This window comes from Citrus clementina, unplaced genomic scaffold (genome assembly GCF_000493195.1).
Source record: "Citrus clementina cultivar Clemenules unplaced genomic scaffold, Citrus_clementina_v1.0 scaffold_4, whole genome shotgun sequence".
Lineage (NCBI taxonomy): Eukaryota > Viridiplantae > Streptophyta > Magnoliopsida > Sapindales > Rutaceae > Citrus > Citrus x clementina.
In genome coordinates, this window is record NW_006262274.1 from 2,309,242 (window position 1) to 2,331,234 (window position 21,993).

The 21,993-nt window shown below is 35.8% G+C and overlaps 4 protein-coding genes across 7 annotated transcripts; 2 read left to right on the forward strand and 2 right to left on the reverse strand.

Moving 5' to 3' along the window:
• The first annotated feature begins 837 nt into the window (after nucleotides 1-837).
• On the forward strand, nucleotides 838-3,973 carry LOC18043884 (DEAD-box ATP-dependent RNA helicase 17). Of its 3 annotated transcripts, none has more exons than XM_006435875.2 (10): nucleotides 838-1,016; nucleotides 1,094-1,166; nucleotides 1,264-1,373; nucleotides 1,480-1,623; nucleotides 1,801-1,909; nucleotides 2,015-2,364; nucleotides 2,468-2,541; nucleotides 2,679-2,983; nucleotides 3,170-3,416; nucleotides 3,700-3,973. In XM_006435875.2, the coding sequence occupies exons 1-10, from the start codon at nucleotides 914-916 to the stop codon at nucleotides 3,955-3,957; spliced, it is 1,773 nt and encodes a 590-aa protein (XP_006435938.2). In that variant the 5' UTR covers nucleotides 838-913; the 3' UTR covers nucleotides 3,958-3,973. The 3 variants fall into 3 exon arrangements, with proteins under 3 accessions (XP_006435938.2, XP_024042347.1, XP_024042348.1); XM_024186579.1 differs by having other exon boundaries at nucleotides 3,170-3,428; nucleotides 3,686-3,793; XM_024186580.1 differs by having other exon boundaries at nucleotides 3,686-3,793.
• A 14-nt stretch (nucleotides 3,974-3,987) lies between these two features.
• LOC18043885 (transmembrane protein 87A) lies at nucleotides 3,988-8,091 on the reverse strand. Of its 2 annotated transcripts, XR_002906076.1 has the most exons (6): nucleotides 7,616-8,091; nucleotides 5,904-6,837; nucleotides 5,632-5,727; nucleotides 5,225-5,361; nucleotides 5,065-5,135; nucleotides 4,715-4,791 (listed from the first exon to the last, which is right to left on the reverse strand). XR_002906076.1 is itself a non-coding variant. In XM_006435876.2 (5 exons), exons 1-5 carry the CDS (start codon nucleotides 7,879-7,881, stop codon nucleotides 4,605-4,607), a joined length of 1,620 nt encoding a protein of 539 aa, XP_006435939.1. In that variant the 5' UTR covers nucleotides 7,882-8,090; the 3' UTR covers nucleotides 3,988-4,604. The 2 variants fall into 2 exon arrangements, 1 of the variants encoding a protein (XP_006435939.1); XM_006435876.2 differs by lacking the exon at nucleotides 5,065-5,135 and having other exon boundaries at nucleotides 3,988-4,791; nucleotides 7,616-8,090.
• A 417-nt stretch (nucleotides 8,092-8,508) lies between these two features.
• Nucleotides 8,509-17,021, reverse strand: LOC18043886 (N-terminal kinase-like protein). Its single transcript, XM_006435878.2, has 21 exons — nucleotides 16,605-17,021; nucleotides 16,383-16,481; nucleotides 16,148-16,299; nucleotides 15,588-15,660; nucleotides 15,096-15,218; nucleotides 14,622-14,730; nucleotides 14,128-14,207; nucleotides 13,824-13,905; nucleotides 13,392-13,531; nucleotides 13,191-13,301; nucleotides 12,958-13,074; nucleotides 12,742-12,831; nucleotides 11,785-11,838; nucleotides 11,509-11,583; nucleotides 11,247-11,322; nucleotides 10,841-10,940; nucleotides 10,677-10,746; nucleotides 10,486-10,559; nucleotides 10,113-10,222; nucleotides 9,203-9,463; nucleotides 8,509-9,106 (listed from the first exon to the last, which is right to left on the reverse strand). Exons 1-21 carry the CDS (start codon nucleotides 16,728-16,730, stop codon nucleotides 8,838-8,840), a joined length of 2,391 nt encoding a protein of 796 aa, XP_006435941.1. The 5' UTR covers nucleotides 16,731-17,021; the 3' UTR covers nucleotides 8,509-8,837.
• Nucleotides 17,022-19,454: 2,433 nt separating this feature from the next.
• On the forward strand, nucleotides 19,455-21,660 carry LOC18043887 (WRKY transcription factor 55). The gene is made up of 3 exons (XM_006435879.2): nucleotides 19,455-19,948; nucleotides 20,522-20,644; nucleotides 21,096-21,660. The coding sequence occupies exons 1-3, from the start codon at nucleotides 19,455-19,457 to the stop codon at nucleotides 21,547-21,549; spliced, it is 1,071 nt and encodes a 356-aa protein (XP_006435942.1). The 3' UTR covers nucleotides 21,550-21,660.
• Nucleotides 21,661-21,993: the final 333 nt, after the last annotated feature.

Below are 21,993 nucleotides of genomic sequence, written 5' to 3' on the forward strand. Positions count from 1 at the left end.
CCATTAGTAGCATTCTTGAAGAGCAATTAGGGCGTTGTAATCACGGTTTCTCCACTTTTACACATGGCAAACATTGTTGGGTGGTCTAACATATCTCAAAAAATTATTTGGCAGTTTTTGGCGTGATAATTAAAGACCACTGTCCTGATGTGTTGTTTTGTGCTTTTTATTGGTGTGACAGTCTATTGTCCCCTCTTTTTTAGCAAAATATTCCTTGATTGATTCTAAAAAATCAATTTTTAGGCGATGATGATATTTTTTCACGTAACTAATATTTTGTTCATTTTCTTTAACTTTTCTTCCTTCGATATGGTGTATCCCACGTACCATTTTGATTACCTAATGTACCCGACATAGACCAACCTTCCTTTGGTGATTTTACAAACTCTATATCAACATGTGACATTAAACTTTCATATCTTCTCCGAACAGGTAAACGATTGCTTCTAACTTGTTTCCTGATGATTACAATGATTTATAACTATTTTATATATCAATTTGATGTTTGCATAAATATATAATTAAGTGTGGGTGAAATTTTCTTCAATTAAACCCTTTCATTTAGTCAACAATGGAAAGAATGTTTCAATAATTTAATGGAAGTTCTTCCAAAGAAAACTAATATCAAATACGTGCGTATAGCAGGTTTGTTAAACTAAATTAGAGGCGTTACTAATTCAAATAAAAAAAAAATTAGAGGTGTTACGATACATCGTGCAATTAGTTAGTATTCTATATGACATGTCGTTCTGGTGAAAAAGAAATTTACTTATTCTCACTATAAATGACGTGCCGTTTTTAATAGATGCGGCGTCGTTTCTCTGGTTTTTAGTAGTTTAGATAAACCCTGATGAAAAAATTCAGCTCTTTCCCAAAACCCTAAATTCCCAGACAATCTCGCAGAAGGAGAAGAATGATAAAAATGAGTAAGAAGAAAGAAACAGTAAAAGAAATATTCGCGTCGTGCTCCTTCTCCAGTCTCGGCCTCCACTCTACTCTATGCGACCAGCTACGAGGTTTGCTTTTGTTTTTGTTTTTTTTAACATTAATTTAAAGTTAATTATGATGATAAAAATTCGTAATTTGGTGACAGAAAGACTTGGATTTGAAGCTCCGACAAAAGTTCAGGCTCAAGCAATCCCTGTTATTCTCTCTGGCCGACACGTGTAATCATCCTTTCTTTGCTTTTTAATAGTTCCAGTTTTAATGTTTTTGTTTGATTATAATGAGCTTTGTTTGATGTGGAAAAAAAAAATTATCTAGACTTGTTAATGCGGCTACTGGGACGGGCAAGACGGTGGCTTATTTAGCACCCATTATTAATCACTTGCAGAGTTACAGTCCTCGAATTGATCGCTCGAGTGGAACTTTTGGTAAGGATGAGCTTTGATTACTTGTATTTTGTTACTACTTTTATTATTGTTATTGTTATTGTTATTTCTAATGTAGTGTGATGAATTGATGTGTTCTTGCTGGCAGCATTGGTTCTTGTGCCAACCCGTGAGTTATGCTTGCAGGTTTATGAGATTTTACATAAGTTATTGCATCGTTTTCATTGGATTGTGCCTGGTTATGTAATGGGTGGGGAGAACCGGTCAAAAGAGAAAGCCAGGTTGCGTAAAGGTGAAGATTTTCTACATCTCTTTCTTTTTTCGTTGGCCTGGTTTGATGGGTCTGGTATTTATGGCAATGTATGTATGTCTTCAGGTTTAAGTCGGATGAATGTTTGGTGGAAATATCCTTCATCTGTTGTTGATGGATTTGTAGAGACACATTAATATTTCATATGACTCTTTTCAGGCATATCTATTCTTGTTGCAACACCTGGACGTCTTTTGGACCACTTAAAGCATACATCATCATTCTTGCATACAAATTTGTGTTGGATAATATTTGATGAAGCAGATAGGTATTTATCATTGGAGTTCAGTTGCAGTATTTTAACGGATTGTTAATTTCGTTACTGTTTCATGTCTTTTGTGCCTCCCCTAATTTTTCTTATGCTTCTTGTCAGAATTCTGGAATTAGGATTTGGAAAAGAAATAGAGGAGATACTAGATATTTTGGGTTCAAGGAACATTGGGTCTATTGGTGAGGGAAATGAAGTTTCTAATGTTAAGAGGCAGAATTTACTGTTGTCCGCTACCTTAAATGAAAAAGTAAACCATCTCGCGAAAATTAGTCTGGAAACTCCAGTCTTGATCGGTCTTGATGAAAAGAAGTTGCCAGAAGATAAATCACATGTACGTTTTGGATCCCTGGAATCAGATGTTAAGGAAGAAGTAGAACATCCAAGCACAACTATGAGATCTACAACTGAAGACTTTAAGCTTCCAGCTCAATTGGTTCAAAGATATGTGAAAGGTATATCTTAACAGAAATTAATTATATCTGGGTAATTATTTAAAAAGAAAAAGAAGTGTCATTTGGTAGAGCATTCTAAGACTGTTAATAAATTGTTATGCAGTACCCTGTGGTTCACGGCTTGCAGTACTTCTTTCCATTTTAAAACATCTTTTTGACACAGAAGTTTCCCAAAAGGTAAGGTGGGCTGTCCTTCAATTATGTTATGGCACCTTTTTTTTTTTTTTTGTGGGTTGGGAACATAGTTTCATTTCTATGCTTTTAAGGTGGAATGGCTGATACTAATTAAAATTGTATTAATTTGCCTTCAACAGCTTGTGGTGTTCTTTTCGACATGTGATGCGGTGGATTTTCACTATTCACTATTGAGTGAATTCCAATGGTCACCCCATTCACAACCAGATATGGAACTCAAACAGCTTTTTTTGAGATGCAAAACCTTCAGGTTACATGGGAATATGAAGCAAGAGGATAGAATAACCACATTTGGGGCCTTTAAAATAGAGAAGAAGGCTCTTCTACTGTCCACTGATGTTGCTGCTAGAGGTCTGGATTTCCCGAAAGTAAAATGTATTATACAGTATGATTCTGCAGGGGAGGCTACTGAATACGTGCATAGGTATTTCAAACATCTTCCTGTTGGAAATTTTTATTTTAATATTCCATTGATTGTTTGTTTTCTTTAAGAACTCCATTTCTGCAATCTGCTGATGCCTTCACTCTTTTTGTAACCATCCTTGACAGTCCATAATAATTTACCTGCCTTCACCGTTGATTGTGCCTCTTTTTCCAATCCATAATGCAGGGTTGGTAGGACAGCTAGGTTGGGTGAAAGAGGAGATTCCTTGCTATTCCTACAGCCGGTTGAAATGGATTATCTACAAGACTTGGAGAAGCATGGTGTATCATTGACGGAGTATCCACTTCTGAAAGTGTTAGATAGTTTCCCATTGTATGGTCAGAAGCCCCGGGTGAAAAAATTTCTTACCACAGAGTCACATCCTTGGATCCTATCTTTGCAGAATGCACTTGAATCGTTCATTATACATGAGGTACGTCTTCAGGTACATCCTAGCAGAGAATGCTTGTATACAATGCATCAAATAAGTATTGGTCTTTACCTAGTTTAGATATATATTAACTGATAACCAATTAGACAATGTGAATCTCCTCTCCAACCAATCAGACAATGTGAATCTTCACTCCTTACGATATTCTTTTCTCTTTTTTTTTCTTTCAGGCTTTGTATCCAACATAACCATACTTACCTAAATGATTTTAAGTGGCATTTTATCTGCTTCAAATTAATACTTTGCCTTAGATATTGTCCTGCAGTCAAAAATGAAGAAATTGGCCAAGGATGCATTTTGCTCCTGGGTTCGTGCATACACTGCCCATCGTGGTGAGCTGAAAAGAATTTTTACATTGAAGAAGCTTCACCTGGGGCATGTTGCTAAAAGCTTTGCATTGAAAGAACAACCCTCCTTGGTAGGTAAGTCGTTCCAAAAGCAATCCAAGAAGAGGAAGAGGGATCAAAGGCAAAAGGGTCAATCTGGAAAACGGAAATTTCCTAGTAAAACAAATGCTAAGTGAGGCATTGAACTGATTTTGAAGATTGGCCGGGTGATTGACAATTATCACCTCTCTTCAGTAGTTGCAGCATGTAAAAGATGACATAAGAGATTTGCTGCCTTTCACTCTTCTGCATGACCCTGTGATGGTTGGCGATAGCTGAAATCAAACTAAGGAGTATGACGTGTCATTTTTTATCCCTTATTTGGTTCATTTGCGTTGGACCAATTATGTTTTTTATATAAAGATGCTGTTCAGGCAGATTTTGTAACGGTAGAGGATAGTTTACTTCTTACAGTAGAGCATGTATTAAAATTTTGACAGCGACATAATTATAAAGGATAATGTATTCTCAAATTGCTATGTAGAGAGTAATAATAACACCAATCTCCGAGCATATTTCCGAAACTCGAGCATTCTTTCCCCACATAGCCACAAGCCCCAATTGTAATTCTGGTTTATCTCCACCCACAAGCAAAAGAGATAGAGCTGAGCTTCGAAATGGTTGAGATTCCTGGGCCTCTAACTGCCATTCAAGAAGTTTGCCATGTGTTTTTCACTCAGTCAATGTACAAGTTGTGACAATTATGTTCTGAGAGGGAGCTCCTGATTACAGCTGCTATTTGTACTTTTTGAGTTCAATTGCAATACAGGAGAAAACGGGACAATTATACCCTTTTGTCCTCTTCAAGATCTTCTCCTAGTCCAAACACGTGAGGTTCAATTGCACTTGACACCTTCCTTTCCTTTATATCCACCTTGGTTGCTAAATCTCCAGCCACCATTACTCCACCACCAGTGAGGGGGATGCCTTCTTCCTCGAGATCATCCCCTGTCTCCTCTGAATATGCGTATCTACACCATCAAGAACCCAATCAACTATCATTTCTAACAAGAAAATGGAAAACAAATCCTGTAGCAGGCAGCGCTTAAAATTTCTGGAAACATTCATGTTGGCTATCAATTTAGAATCTTAGGTAAGCAATTCTGTCTTGACAGGATTAAATACAGGCAAAAACATTCAAGCTCCTAAGTTGTATGAAATTCAAAAAATTGATTAGACAATGAGTAGAGTTGATCAGATGGAGATTAAGGTTGAAGCGACCTCTTAATCAGCATCCTACTTACATGAATATCAAGTATCAAGTGACTTTCATCTAAAAGCCCAGCAAACAAAATGCAAAGCTTATAGCGGCATTCTGTATGAAGAGAGTACTCCAGAATAAATGCAAATTCCATTCATTAAATATCAATCTGCAAAAGAAAAGGTATAAATTCCAAAGAGTACCTAGTTGGGTTATGTGACGGGGCCCAGAGAATGCATATCACCACCAAGATTATATATGCAAGTAAAGTCCAGAAAGCTGGAATTATCCAAGCTCTTCGCCATAGTTCACTCAATGGATCAGCTGCATTAAAGTATAACTGAACAAATACAACTCAGATTTGACTGCAAGTCTAGAACTGAAATCAATTTAGTACAATTTTAGGGTCACATTAACCAAGAAGAAAATTTAATATGCCATTCAACTTAATTAAGTTAGAAAAGGTAAAATCTAATGAAAATTTAGATCAAGGGCCTTTTGCCATGCACACCAAGAATATATTTCAATTTACTTACCATTATACAATTTTCACTGGAAGCAAGATGAAAACAATAATAATAATAGTAAAAATAGCAAGGACTTGAACAACCTCATAACCGATCCAAGCAACAGAAAGCAGCACTGATACTGCCAGGGAGTTGGTAAACTTCTGATACAGTGCAAATTTGGCCAAGCTCTTCTTAATCTGTGTAGAAAGCAGAGGATGGCAGAGTCATTTAAGATGTGCAGACAGCATGCTAGTTATTCATAACCACAATATTTTATTCTTTTCCTTTAACAGAAGGAAACGAGTAGAAACAATGTCTTAAAATGTGTGCACTTTCAAGGTCATAGAAAGGAGGCATGTGATTGTAACATTACCTGAAGCTTCTCCAATGTCTGGGACAAAGAAGAAAATATCCAGATAATAAAGCAAGCATCCAATAGAGAAACAGGAAGCACTAGAAGTAGCCTTGCTTTTCCAGTGAAATCATTGATATTCCCCAAGTGTTCGACAAGCCCGAGTGCTTCTGAGAAAATAAAATATGTTACACCAAGAAGAATTACTTTCATTGTTATTCCACCAAGGGTCGGCCGCACAACACCGTAGCCCATAGAAACCACTAAAAGAAGTAAACGCGAGACGGTCTTCTTGACAGCACTGAAGGTAACTGCCCAAAGCGTGATTCCCATGGGTCTGGTCCCAGTTGAATTAAAGTTTGCATACTCAAAATACCAGAGAGCCATTTCACACATTCCCAGACCAATCACAGCTGTGATGTGATAGTGTAATTGCATTATATCTTTCCAATATTGTACAAACCTGACAAACCAGACAAGACCGAGAACAAGGTAAGCAAAAGACATGAAAGCAGAAAATGTCATCAGTGGTGCCATCTTTCCAGGAAGATAACCTTCCGTGTTCCTCCAAACTGTCTTCCCACTAATTTGCAAACCCTTGAGTTCTGGATCACAATACATAAAATACAGATAATACATGCCAGTACTGTTGATCTCAATTGTTTCATGTCCCATACTAGCCTCTTCATTTTGGCCTTCAAAGAAAGTCTGAACCCGTTTTGGCCCATTGAGGTTATACGGGTCTTGGTGGATAATCACCTCTCCTACCTTGCATGATCCATTCTTGGCAAGTTCTGGAGTGCAGCATATAGCATCAGACTTCAAATAAGAGCCCCCAATCTTGTCCCTATCTCTAACCTCAACAATTATAGCTTCAACCAATCCAGTCTTTTGCTGCATCTCATTCTTCTTTTCAGCAGACAGTTTTGTTCTTCGGAAATTGATGGACTCAAACCTGAAATCACACATGTTATAACAAAGATAGACAACACAAAATGTTCACAGTATCTAAATATAACAAAACAACTATTGCAAGTATGGCTAGTTTAGGTATGTATTTGCACTAGATCAGGGAAATAACCTGACTAATTTCATCATATTTTCAGCATCTGCTGGAAGAGAATTGACACAAGGATAATAACCTGTCATTTAAATTGTTTTTCAATTCTTCTACATAGACGCTGGATTAAAAATACTCAGGAATCAGGCAACGATGTGGCAATGTTCCACATGTTTCCACCGTTTCTTAAGAAATGGATGAATAAAAGGGTTTATCATTTCTAAGAACTCAGGAAACAATCACATAACAGCAGACAATCTATAAGGCCTCTTTACTAATATCCCAATCATCCTCAGATCTCTTGGGAATATCTCATTTTGCCTTCAGTCAATTACATTCCCAGTTCACTATTACAAAGATTAAGAAATGATTTAACGATGCCTTGTTACTATTTCTATTTCGGAAAAGGGGGTTGCCAAAGGCAATATTTAGGTGAATCCAACACTGGAAATGCCAATTGTCAGCTAGCTATTTCTAAAAAGTCTTATGATTAACATCATAAAAAGTCAACAAACCAAGCACAACGAAGCTCATTAAACAAACAATCAATCAATCCAAAATCTCTTTTTACAACAAAACCTCATAGCCACTTTCTCATTTCGACCGTAAAAATTTTCCGGGGAAACAAAGAGATGAAAAAATTTACAAAAAGGCAAAGCACATTCCTTTTTACCTTATAAAGGACTTGCCATTGATGGGCTTGTCTTCATTAGAAGTGGGTTTGTCAGCATCAATGCGAGCCTTGGAGGCATAAAGGCCTTCACTGCCGCCATGAAAGAAATAAGAATTTGAACGATGAATGAAACCTTCGTTATGATATTCATGAACCGAAGCATTTACTTGGCTTATCAAATAACAGCTTAAATACATAACAATTATGCAAAAGTTGTACCCATTTGGGAATGGATCAGACATGGCGCTGCAGTTTCTACAACGCATTGTGTTTTTTCCTTTTTTTTTTTTTTTTTCCTTCACTGACTTTTCTGAAGAGTCGGATTTATTTATTTATTTTTCTCTTAAAAGAGAAAGAATAGAAACAGTACAATAGTTCACGTGGTTATATTAAATTATTTTCATAGTCAAAGAGAATGCTGCCTACTCAATCAATTACGTCTTTCTCTGCTTCGTTTTTCTCCTTTTATTTCAACATTTTCAACTTCACTGTAACCTAAGATAAAACTATGAAAGAGACGGCCATACTTAAAGAGTGATGACAAATTTATTTCCCCGATTCACAAGTCTACAAGTGAAAAATCAGAGCTCTTATCATTTCACATAGATTTTCGAACTTATCCATGCTCAGTAAATTTTCGAACCACGCCTCCATTGGTAAACCTTCATCATACATATAATATTGATATATTAGAGTTGGTTCTACTGGTATGCTTCAAGTGGTAAAATATCATGGTAGAAGAGCGTCTAGAATTCCAATCACATCCTTTTAAAATACAAACTTTCTACCTGAAATTATGATTATCTTAGCTATGGTTAATGCTAATACAAACATGACATACGAATGATCAAACTGTGAATCAGTACAAACGTCTTCCAAAATAGGCTTTGCGCTACTGTAAATGTAATGATTTCTACAATCTAAGATTGTAAACACAATCTCGTAGGCAGAAACTTTTCATTGCTATTCTACAAAAATATACGACACGTTCCATCCACGAATGGTTACAAACACTATGAATTTGCTCTTTCAAAACACTGAGATAATTGGTTGAAAAGAATGGTATTACAAATAATGACAGAAACTGACCAACACAACTCTGGGTAAGCTGGACTCATTGTATTTAGATTAGATATCCAGTAACCCAAAATGGAGAAAGCTAAAAATTTACAGCACATTTTGTTTTCGTTTGTTTTGTTCTTTCTTGCGTATTTTACATCCCCTAGGATGTCCGGTTTATTCTTTGTGCGCCGAGTTTAGGTACGACAGGTTTGGCTCCTCTGCCTCTACCTGCTGCTAAAGGTTTAGCCTTGGTTGTGGGTGGAGGAGCGGCGATGGCAGCCCAGGGATCATCATCATCTAGTGCTGCTGCTGGTTTCACATTTAGAGGTTTTGAAGATGTTCTTGGAGCAGGAGCAGCAATGGAACCCCACAAATCATCATCTTCCTCTTTAGGTACCTTTCCTGTACTTTTTGGTCGTAGGCTTGTAGCTGAGGAAGGGATAAATAAATCATTTAATCATCACATTTGAATGAGGTCTTGAATTTCATTTAAGTGCACATATTCACACAAGTACAGCTACATACCTGTTGGTCTTGGCTGCGAAACCGGTCGTTTTTGAGCTGCTTGGATGTTGGCGAGGACAGGAGATGGCTTAGGCTCTTCAAGAGGTTCAATATCATCCCACCCATCTTTGTCACTGTCATGATCTTCATGAAGTCCATTTTCAATTTCTCCCCATCCATCTGTTGAAGTAGGGGATGGTGGTGCCGGACCTGCTGGTTGATCAGCGAAGTCTGTGCCCAAACTTACATGACGCAGTGGTGCGTTGATTGCATTTTCCATTACTGAAATTACAACAGAAAACCAACATCAGGGATTGATTGAACTGAAGAGTGAATGCATCCATATAAAAAGTGGATCACATATATTGAAGAATCCATTTCATAACCATGATTTCTTATTCAACACCCAGAAGCAGCATTCACAACCCCATCTATGCTCATCGAAGTCAAGACAAGAAGTTCAATTTTTCCAAATTGACCGACGGATAGAGTCAAATAATCCAACCCAATAACAGTGCTCGCTATAGTCACTTCAGAATAAGTGAACAACAGTGCCAAATCTCAAAAACTTCCCATTGCATTCTTATGATAACATTCAGTACTCATTATGCAATTTGGCACCCTTAATGCTTTGCACAGACAAATTACACAAAATCAGTCTAAGAAATATTTATCAATAGTCCCGCTTACCAGTCTTTCTGATTAGGTGGTGATGATACACACCAGACTCTTTCCCCTTCATTAAGTAACAATGAAGTATCCTTCAACCATTCAATTCGTCAACATCTAACAACCTTAATTTGGTTGATCATTCTATACAAGCACTTAAATATATAGCTAGTAATAGGACACAAGACAAAAAAGAATTATACATGCATTTTGCAATAAACTGAACGCTTTAAACAACAATATTCAGTCTCAAGATGCATACCTGAGCTGGTACTGGAGGTTGTTGAAGTCAAAGGTGTAATGGAATTTGCAGAAGCAACTGGTGCTTGCTCAGAAGGTTTACCTTTGAGTGTCAAGGAGCTCATGGCCCATCTGCATGGTAATGATAACTGAGTCAATGCAAACTCAAGGATAAAAAACATGTCAAAACTGCCAAGCGGAACTCCTTGGCAAACAGATAGCATATAACAACCAGATTTAAGATTTTCTTGCAACAAAAAAAAAAAATCTTCTAAATCCACCATTTTCCATATCATTGTTCAAAATAAGGTGGAGGCAAGATAAACAATCATACCTACAAATAAGAGTACACAAAAGAGTCTCACTTCCCCATAATGAAAATTTCGATCACTTACCCAAGTAAACTGGCATTCCCTGGCATTGACGAGATTCCAACACTTGAAGCTCCAGTGGCATCTCCTGTATTTGTCTACAATGAAATCATAGAAGATATCAGTATAACAAAATATCAAATAATCAGGTAATCAAACGTCACATGAAAAACAAAGAAAAAATGCAATTAAAAAAAAAGGGCATGCATTTACACCTTTTCATGGTATTGCTTTACAATCTGCAAAAATTGATCCACTGCTTGAAATGCCTTTGATCTGACATCACTGTTCACAGGAAAGAGCAACCTCATTCATTACACAGCGGTAAACATTTTTTTTGGAAAAAGAGGAAATGTCAAATCATCTAAAGAGATATAACCTGTCAGGGTCAATTGTAAGTACAACCACACTTGGAAGAACCCGAGTTGCAACCTCGTTGATGTCATAATAAGAACTGGTGGCACATAAAGCCATAACTCCTGCACAGAGTAAAGTTATACAGGTCAGCAACTTCAATCTTGGAAGCTGAAAGGGTTAATAAACACCTAGAAAGTTGATAAATATTTAAAAAACAAAACCGCAGACTTCTTCCAAGTTCAGAGCTCAAAAAAGGATATTTGACTCAAAGCATGAAGAAACTAACCACAACCAAGAACTTTCTGAAAGGTAGTTTTTCCTTTTCATTTTTTTCAAGTACATTAAAAAAAAAACGAAACCAATTTAAATAAGAAAGAATTTTAGCTAACAAATTCACTTAGACAAGAATTATATTCAAACTTCCTTACCAGCTCCTCGGGCAGGAGAGAAAGTATCCCGCAGTGCACGGACTGTAAAAGCATTAATCAAAACTCTCTTCCTTGTCTGCATTGAACATTCAAACACATCAGTTGATGCTTCAATGAAAGAACAAATATAATCAATCTGTTAATTAATAAAAATAAATAAACCATGGTACTAAATACTAACCGCCTCCAATAAAAAATAGAAGTTCAAGATGCTTGAAAAGAAAAAAATGAAAGAGAAAAAGAAGCCACTTGCAGCACTTACCCCTTCATTCAGGTGGCTTGCAATATTCCCCAGTAATATGGTAGTATTAGTTCTGATTGCAGGCTCCTCATCAACCTGTAAAACTTAAAAATGTTTAAAATTATAAATATGAAAAAAGAAGTAAATAATTAATTTCAGTTGATAAAGAAAACTAATTTCTAAGTCTAAGAATGTCGGATGATTTCAGGACATCCCCAAAAAAATAAAAAATAAAAGGAATATCTGATTTTCATTAGAAACCAAATCCAATAGATTTCAATTCTATCAACAAAGTACCTGCAGCTTTGAAAGATATTTCAACAAAGACCCCGATATGGTACGTTGAGAAAGCTGCAAAATGTCACAGGAAGACAACATTAGAAAGGACACAGAAACCACAGTTCGTTATCCACCATTACAATTAACTACAGAAAGAAACCTTAAGCCTAAAGATGAAATAACCACAAGATAGACTAGATGAATGACCCACAATGTAACACGAGATGGAGAAGCATCAAGCATGTCTGACCCATTATAAAAGTAGCGCTACATTACAATGTTAATTTCAGGAAGACATCAACTTAACAGAACCAAGATTAACATTTGCTCCTTATGAGGCCAATTATTAAGTTTATGTTTTGCCATTTATCAATTTAGGGCCATGTCCTCCGAATATCAGCGGCATCGCAAAATTACAGTACCACCTCATCCTTATTTTCTTTATATATACTTGATCTATTGCCGCAAAGGCCTCTACTTACTGCTTTGCAAGACCAACCATCTTAGACAGCATTCTATTATCCACACTTCACAATGAGCACCACACCTGGAATTGCTTAAGTATCTCTTCATATTGTCAATTCTTATATAAGCACTCATCGACTATCCTCATTTTAGCAATAGTCATTGTCACGTCCCCACAAAGCATGACAAGTATTGTTTTCATCTCCACGCCTTTTCGAATAAATAGATAAGTTATTAAGGATTAGTAAATTAACAATCAAAATAAGCTTACATCGAAAGGCGATACTGGATTACAATACAAGCAAAAACTAGGAGAAGATGATTAAGAAATATAATTACCAATGTCTAACTTTAAATGTCAGTGTAAGTTCTCAACATTGACCAGGAAGTCATAATATTTTTGCAACATAAATTTCAACATAACCATTATGCACTTTTTTACATAAAAATGTTTGGTTTTCCTCGTCAAGTAATAAAGACACTGCTGCCAATAAACTAAGAGACACATACCTTTGGAGCCAGAACAAGCATGGATTTAAGAGTCATTTCACGAAGAAAAGCAGATGTATCAGCGAACCCAGTAGCAACATGAGGGTACACCTAGTGGAAAATATTCCAAAGTGGAGTTAAGAATTTGTCATCTAGGCATTCATACAAACACTAGTACCATCTAGCATTTGCAAGAATCAAGCAGACATAAAAATCATTCTACTATTAGCAACATACTTGCTCATCAACAACTTGCGCAGAAAATGACTCTCCATATTGATCAATATGTTGCAAGAGAGCAACTCGAATCGCTCGGTCATTGGAGGCAAATAGTTTGATAATAGTTGGCAGTACCTGCAAAATACAAAAAGAAAATAACCCTAGTCAAACAGGAACTGTAAAATAAATGAATTGAGAATGAAAAAAAAAAGGGGGGATCAAAGACCACAAAAAAGCTGAAGGAGTTTAACCTTGACACTAAATTCTTCAGTCGAAAGCCAAGAACCCATTTTCAACAGTGCAGTCAGTGCAGGGGCAGCAGCTGAACCAAATTCAAGGGCAGAAGCTAATAAAGGAAGCAACTGTAAACCAGAAGACAAAATCATGACTAGCATGGAAAAGAACCTGTTAAAAATGAAGAAGCAAATAACATTGGAATTTTAAAACCAAACCTTCTTCAGCACAATCTGGCGAGGGAGTTGCTCTGCTAAATTTGGAAGTTTCCGAAAGAAGGTATCCTTCTCAACGCTGTCTTTCAAATTCAGAATTTCCATAAAATGTATTGTGTCCACCAACTTATTTTGAAAATATTCTGTCATCCAGAAGTCCCCAACTTTATTAGCACGTAATGAGAAGAATGGCAGAGCAAAATAAGTTTTAGAAACAAATGCAACAATAGTAGAAATCCAAAAGACCAAAAGGAGTCATAACAACCTAGAATTTGCTCAATGATAACATTGAGCAATCCGAATATGTCCAAACAATGTAGATAATCTAATGGGATAAGTCTCTCATAAAGCAATCTGCATACAGTACTCCTAGAAATGCAACACTTTTCAAAGCAACAAGCCAAATATAACCCAGAGTTAAAAGGAAAAACTCACCACTATTTTCAATAAGCTTGGATGAATTCAACCTGCGAGAAGGCATAGAACTCAAGAGCCGCTGATAATCTGGAAGCAGAGACTGTGAGACAAGAAATGGGCAGATCACAAATGAAAATGTATATTCAAATTAATCAATATCTAAACAACCAAGAAATTGTGTGCACAGAAGCACATTCATGAGGAAAAGACACACACAAGAGAAATCAATCATTTTAAATATACTTTAAGTAGAAAAAGAGAAAGAACTCCGAGATCATACAATCAGTCATAATGGAGTCACCCCAAACAATAAAAGCCAAACCTTTGGAATGGAAGCGGTATTTCGCAGCTCCTCCGTTTTGCTCAACCTCATACCAGAGAAGAGTTCATAGATAAGGCAGCCTATCAACTAAAACAAGTTAGTCATACAAATGATAATATGAAACAAGAGAGCGATCTGAATAGAAAGCTAGCATATTTAAGCACAAGCATGTGAAAATCGTCTACACATAAACAGAAGCAGTTTAAAGTGGAATTGCATCATGCACATAACCTCCAAACAATGAATTTTCAGTAAACATCAATCTCTTGCATAAAGAAAACCATTTCTTAGGAGAGCATATTTTCCCTTTAAAATGTAATATCCTTCTCACAAAACCTTAAGTGAGGAAATATGTTCAAATTGAACGTAACATCATCAAATGTGAACCATCCCAGTTAGAAAGGTGATAAGGAAAAAAGGAGAAACAGAAAATGCAGTGGAGCATAAAGATACATTGTTATGTTCAAATTGCAAAAGTAGTGATAGAGACTCACCCAAGCCCCAAGAATCAATGGACCAAGGGGGGGATTTTCTAACTGCAGTCCAATCTGACTTTGCCAACTCCACAGGTTTATATTGAGCTCCAACAAGCCATGCATATTGCTGAATGGAAGGGAAAAAGACATTAACTTATGTGAGACACCAAACCCAGCTTTAACTATGGGAAGAACCAGTATGGAATAGAAATCCAGTCAAAATATAAAAGACCTATAAGAGAAAGCTATAATCGATTTTTTTAAAAGAAAACATGATTAGACAAAGAGCTATTGTTGAGAAGAATAAGTTAAACATTTGATTTCAAAAGGCTCCATAGAGTAATATAATTTAGTTCCTTTATTAGTTATTTGACCTTCTTAGCAAATTCTGGCAATTACATATAAACCTCTTTCTTTCCTTTAGAACTTATAAACTCAATCAGCATATGAAATGCACGAAAAACCAATTTTTCAATCAAATACAAAAGCTACCAGCATTGGTCCATTGGCAGCTTCATTGTTCCCATCAAATTCTGACAAAACATCAAAAGCATGCAGCTTCCAGTCCAAAGTTTGTGTGACAACAACACTGGACAGGCAAACATTACCATGAACCTGTAGAACCAACATAGTCAAAAAGTGAAATGGCAAACTAAGGAAAGAGAAAAGAAGGGAGGGGTAGGCAGGGAGAAGCTCATAATTAATGTCACATGAGAACTTCCCACAAGTTTTAGCCAGATCCATTATGCAAGAGTGAAAAAAAAAAAATCACTACTACAATGATTCATTGATAATGCAAATTCACAAGAACAAAGTGAATAATTTCTGTAATAGAATTATCCCACTGTGTACTTGCATAGCATATTCCAATAAACAGCACATATAATGAAAATGAATCTCAGCCCTTTCCTTTCTGAAGTTAAATAATAATTCAAAAAAATACATAAATTAAAACTCTAATAAATATTAATGGACGATACTTACAAGTTTACAATCATTATTCAGGAAGCTCACAGCTTTAGCTATCTGGTTCAGCCCCCATGCATAATACTCATCTCTGCCACATGTCACAAGTCAAAACAAACCAAATATCACAAACTCATTGACACACGGACATTTTGAATGGCCAACACTATCCCACACCCCATGTAAATTGTCACATACATCCATAACAGCAGACACAGTGTGTCCAAGACCAAACCAAAAATCCATTAAAAGAAAGAGATGAAGAAAATGAAATCAACAAGAAGAAAAAGTGAGTGTTTACAAAGTACTCAAACTGTTGTGCTTTCGAAATTAAGCAAAGTTACAAACATGTCCAGAGTAAATTTAAGTTGCAAATGAAGTGAGATGTAAAATAGTGTCAAAACAAATAATATTGAGCGACAGAGCCCCTAAAATGAGTTTGAACCCTAATAACCTTATATGCATGAGTACGTGCCAACACAAGTGCTTAACACGCTGATTCTACACTAAAGGATGCAATGTAGCATTATTGGAGAATCAAAACTGAGCAAAAAGATCACAAGACTAGGGCTTTGTACCTTTGCGAACCTTCAAGACCTAATTCCTTGATCTTTTCGGACAAAGGCATAACAGGCTCAGTAACAATATAGATAGTGATCTTCGTACTCGTAGCGTCAATATTTTCAACCTCAGTACTGTGAAGAAACGCCAGAATATTCGGATGCCTAACCTGAAAATAAATTCAATCCAATTCGAATAACTGCTTAATTCTCACAAACTAAATACACACACTAATGAACAAAGTTTCCATACAGTGCGTAGACGCTTGACGCCATTCCGTGCAGCTGCCAAGTGTCCATCCTGAGCGTTGGTTCCAGAGATGGAAAATATAGAGACTGGAGATCCATCATCCTAATTGATCGATTGATTGAGAGTGAATTAGATAGAATTTTGATGAATCGTGACTGATTGATTTGACTGATGAAGTCGAAGTGAAATATAATTAAAATTAAATGAAAATGAAAATTGAATTACCTTGGAGGTGCCTTGGAAGTGGGACCAGGAGCCCCAAGCGGAGGGGTAAGGGTCGCCGATGTTGTAAGGCAGATCCTTGACGCCCGCACCAGATCCGCCCACCACTCCTTTCAAGAATTTGAACATTTTCCTTTTATTTTTATTTTTGGTTTGATCGTTTTGTAATCAAATTACAAAACAAAAACAGAAAAAAGAGACGATCTGGATAGAGAGATGGAGGGAAAAAGAGATATGAGATCTGTGTAAGACAGTAGGAGACCGAAATTGAAAACGAAGAGTAAATTGCCAATGGGGTGGGTTTCATCCTGTGCTACGCAGACGGCGAAAGTTTGTTGTTCTTCGAATCATCAAAGCCTTTAGCTGAGAGTTCGTTAAGCTGGATTTTGGCCCGTACGCTTTGTCTGAATGTACTTAGTGCACCGCGTCTGATTAAGAGCCCATATATCTTTAATTGATAATCTAACTGTATACACCCCTGCAAATCAAAGTACACCGACATCAAGAATTCGAGAGATGCTAAGAGTATCCAAAAGGGGTAATTTTTAAAAACCTCCCCTGAGGCTTGGGTTTGTTGCAAATAGATGGCGAGAATTGGTTTATTTGTAAAAAATCTCCTACCATCAGTTAATTTTAACATTGACCGTTAGTTGACCATGCAAAGATAATATTACCCTTAACAATAGTTTGTAAACGAAAATAATTAAAAAAAACCAAAATTATTGGTGCGAAAAGCACAAATCCTATTTTTTGACAATTTTATCCTTGTCAATTCCAAAAATTTACAATATCATAGGTAAAGATTATGACTATTTCATTTTTAAATTTTTAATTTTATCTTTCTTGTAGGAATTTTAAGGAAATATCAATAATTTAAAGATGATTTTTTAATTTTTTAATTTTAATTTTTTTATAGGAACTTTAAGAAAATATCAATAATTTAAAAAGGGTAAAATAGCTAATAATTTTGGTTTTTTTTAGTTATTTTCGTTTATAAACTATTGTTAAGGGTAATATTGTCTTTGCACGGTCAACTAACGGTCAATGTTAAAATTAACTGACGGTAGAGGGTTTTTTACAAATAAATCAATTATCGCCATCTACTTGCAACAAGCCCAAATCTCAGGGGAGGTTTTTAAAAATTACCCTATCCAAAAGACTCTTCAAATAAAATTTTACTTTTTATTTGAAGAATCATATTAATATTAAATATTCTAAAAGATACATAATTTAGATTCTTTAAATAAGATTTATTTCTAATTCTTTAATATTATCAAGTGAGTTTTTTCCTCTTTTATTAATATTTTATTATTATTTATTGAAAAAATAAGACTGCAATAATTATTATTTATATTTTCTTTCAAAAATATGACAACAATTCAAATTGATAGTAGAAAAGATTTTATTAAAATAATATTAATTTATTCTAATTTGATAAATTTCTTTAAAAAAATTATATTCTTTTATTTATTTATTTGCCACCTTAAGAAGTAAATTAATTTTTAAAGAATAAAATTTTAAAAGACTTTTAAAGATGCTCTAAGCGACACTTTTTATTTTATTTATTTAATTGTTTTGGTCACGACTCATGTGGGAAATCATTTTTTTCGACTTTTGACTCTTTTCGATGGCCCCCATCAAAACTTTGTTCGAGATGGTGGTCTTTTACATGTGACACACTACTAGTACGATGTTGACAAAATTCACATATTTTTAATTTTTTTAATCATATTTTAAATTTTGAGTGATATGAAATAATAAAGGCTCAATAACTATTTACTGTATGACTATAAAAAAAAATAATTATTATCATATCGTCCTATGAGATAATATAACATCATCTACCATATTGGTTAAAATATAAATTTTATATCTCAACTTTTCATGCCTAACATTCTTTTTAAAGTTTTGTTCTCAATATGGTAATTGTTTTATTTTTAAGTAAAATGCAGTCGTCTAAGTATAGTTACTACCATAATTAGTACAATTTCAATCAAAATGTATCTGATGAGATTTTAGTTAATTGGTATGATTGTGATGTTTCCCTCAAATTGAACAGGCCTATTCTAGTTCTATTAAGGGAAAAAAATGCAATAGAAAAAATCTAAATGAAGGGTAAAAAGATGGGTAAATTTCAACTCAATTTTTTTACCCTTGTCTCCCTAAAATTTAAACTGAAAGAGCTAACTACTCAATAAATATAAAGCAGAAATGAAATTGCATTAAAACCTTAAAACCAATAATTTAAAAATTAAAAAAAAAAAAAAAGAGAGAGAGAGACCATAATATGGTGCGTTATAGTCTCAAGCGTACATACAATTTGGGGCGAATGGAATCTCGACCAAGATGTGACACAGTCATGACCCATGACGTAGGGTTGAAGGGCTAAAAGTCCCTGCTACCAAGTGATGGATCATATTTTGGTAATTAAACAAAAATAATAATATTGATTAAGTTTAAAAATTTTTCAAAGGGAAGTCTAGAAGAAGAAATTTTCATACTGTTGTTAGCGGGTCATAGCTTCAAAGCATGGAAAATTCTTCAAGGTTCAAATCAAGAATTGGCAAGTCTTCCTCTAGACTAAGAAAAATAGTTGACTTTTAAAGGAGACCGCGACCTGGTCGTGTTTTCATGTTTCATGGGTTCTTTCTCTTTGTATACCGTGTAGAAGAGACACATGTTACTTTGAATATACAAGTATTTTTTTTTTTTATAACTACCATTTACTTGGAAGCATACTGATCAGGCAAAGATTTGGAAACCCGGCCGCCGTTTAAATTAATTTTCTCCATTACAAGCCAAATTAGCAAAGTGAGCAAAAAAAAAAAAAAAAATTAACTAGAAAGCCAGGCCATGGAGGAGATCTTTTCTTTGATCCTTAATGGATGCAAGTTAGCTAAAGACCTTGAAGCTAACCTACCAAACATTGCAAATCAACCTGAAACGATTTCAAGATCATGTGATGAAATCATTAAGAGCTTCTGTGCAGCTAAGGAAAGGTTGAATGCTGCTCATCATCATCAAGCTCCTGCAGCTTTGTTTTATCCGCCCGCCGCGGCCGCTGAGACATTATTTCATGAGCAGCAGCAGCAGCAGATCATTGATGCAAGTTTGCAGGAATGGCTAAGGTCTAGTGTGACGCAAACAATGAGCTTAATGCAAACGCAGCACTTCGTTGGGAGAACCCCATTTCATATCGGTGAAATGGGTGCAAAAGAAATGGAAGGAACTTCAACGACAAGATTGAGAAGCTTTGGAGGAGATCATCATCATCATAACGTTCAGCCAATGGATGTTTCAGATTCTGGCAGAGCTTCATCATCTTCGCAGCCGAGGCATCGAAGAAGGTACATATATATTGACATTAACACGTATTTATGCTTCTTCATCTGAGATTAATTAATGTATCCATTAGCCCACGAGCGCGCAGTATAGGGTTCGAGCTCCCATATCATAGGCACCTGTCCCATGAATGGGGATAGATATACTTATATTTATGCCCAGTCATGGCCTCAAAATGAGCCTAAAACATGCTCAGATTACCGTTTCATTAAGCCTTTGATTGATGTCAATTAGTGTGATATGTGATGAAACTTATTGGATCATTGCATCGATCAAATTCTGATGTAACCTAAATTTTTAGGTGACTTGTGCTTTACTCACAATGACTTGGATCCATCGGCAAACCCTACAGCAATTTCATGGGAATTGCTATTGCCGAAAGGGAAATGCTTGTAAAAGATACAAAAAGCATTTCCATGCTATTTCTTAGAAAATACTATTACATAGTGCTATGTCTCATGATGTTACCATATTTATTATTATTATAATTGTTATTGTTATTTTGGCAGCATATGAGCAACAAATATATTCTCCAGGTTGTATGATATGTAATGTCCAATTTGGTTGTTTATGTATAGTGGGAACGCGAGAACGACGACAGTACCGGCGCCGCAGATCGGAAATACAGAAATTCCGCCGGAGGATGGCTACACTTGGAGAAAATATGGCCAGAAAGAGATTCTGAATTCAAAGTATCCGAGGTACGAAATTAGTCAGAGCTAGAAAGCTAGTCCATGCACTATGAATTTTGAACAATGATTAATGAAATATTATTTGACACATTCAATGTTCAAAGCACATGAAGAAAGATTGCGCAGCAGTTTAAAAAAGATCCAACGACTTTGATTGAAACCGCTCTATTTATTATCAACTTCTCCTTTTTGTTTTTCAAAATGTTTGATCATAATAATCATGCTCAAATTTGACTGAGTATGCATGCGGGTAATCGAGATTGACCAGTTAATTAATTATTTACTTTTGATCCTGCGGTAAACTATGAAGACTCCTTGATTATTAATTAACTAGTCGTTTACCCCACCAAAAATTAACATCTAAGAATGTTTGAAAAATCAAATACCTAAATTAATTAAAATTAATTTAGTCATAACAAGGAGACTAACCATTATTGTTAATCATTACTTTAATTTTCAGGAGTTATTACAGGTGCACGCACCAGAAGTTGTACAAATGCCCAGCAAAGAAGCAAGTGCAGCGGCTGGATGATGACCCCTCCACATTTGAAGTAGCGTACTATGGAGACCACACGTGTCACATGTCGGCAACGGCGCCGTCGATGGTGCCCGCGTCATCATCAGCAGAAATCACACAAGGGATGACGACACAGCAGAGTGTCACCGTGCAACAACCTTCATCAACAAGCAACATTGGCCGATGGCTCACAATGGACGTAGCTGCCGGAGGTTCAAGCACCGGTGCCGGTCCCTCGACCGTTCGATACGAAAGAGAGGTTCCCGGAGATTACTTGGTGGCAAATATGGCTGATGCGATGTTTAATTCCGGTAGCAGCAGCAGCAACAGCATGGAATTTCTCTTCTCTTCTTCCAACGTAGAAGAGAAAGGGCACCCTGAAGACAAGAAAGAGTAACAACCTAATTTACACAATTGATTTCCTTAACCTTTCGTCTTTTTGATTGCTAGCTAATAGCTATAGGGCTAACTAGTTAATTTAATTTGCACCATTTATGATATCTTGAAAAATGGCACCCTCGAGTTGCCACGCATGTTGCTTTTATTCATTCCCGTTAACACGAATTTTGATTTTAAGTCTTGAGTTAGCTTAAATGAGAATCACACTTGTCTTTTAAAACTATTCAGCTGCCTGCTATAACTTCAACACTCTTTTAAGATATGTATCTTATTGTCTTCAGGGAGCTTTCTGTTGCTAATAGAAAAACTAGATAAAACTTTAATGGTGCGCACAAGTTTCATCAATGATAAGATGATTATGATTCATGATTATGGGATCCAGAACACAATTGTGACTAGATGCTTTAAAGACACTAAACCCCACAGCACGAGTGTACCATCA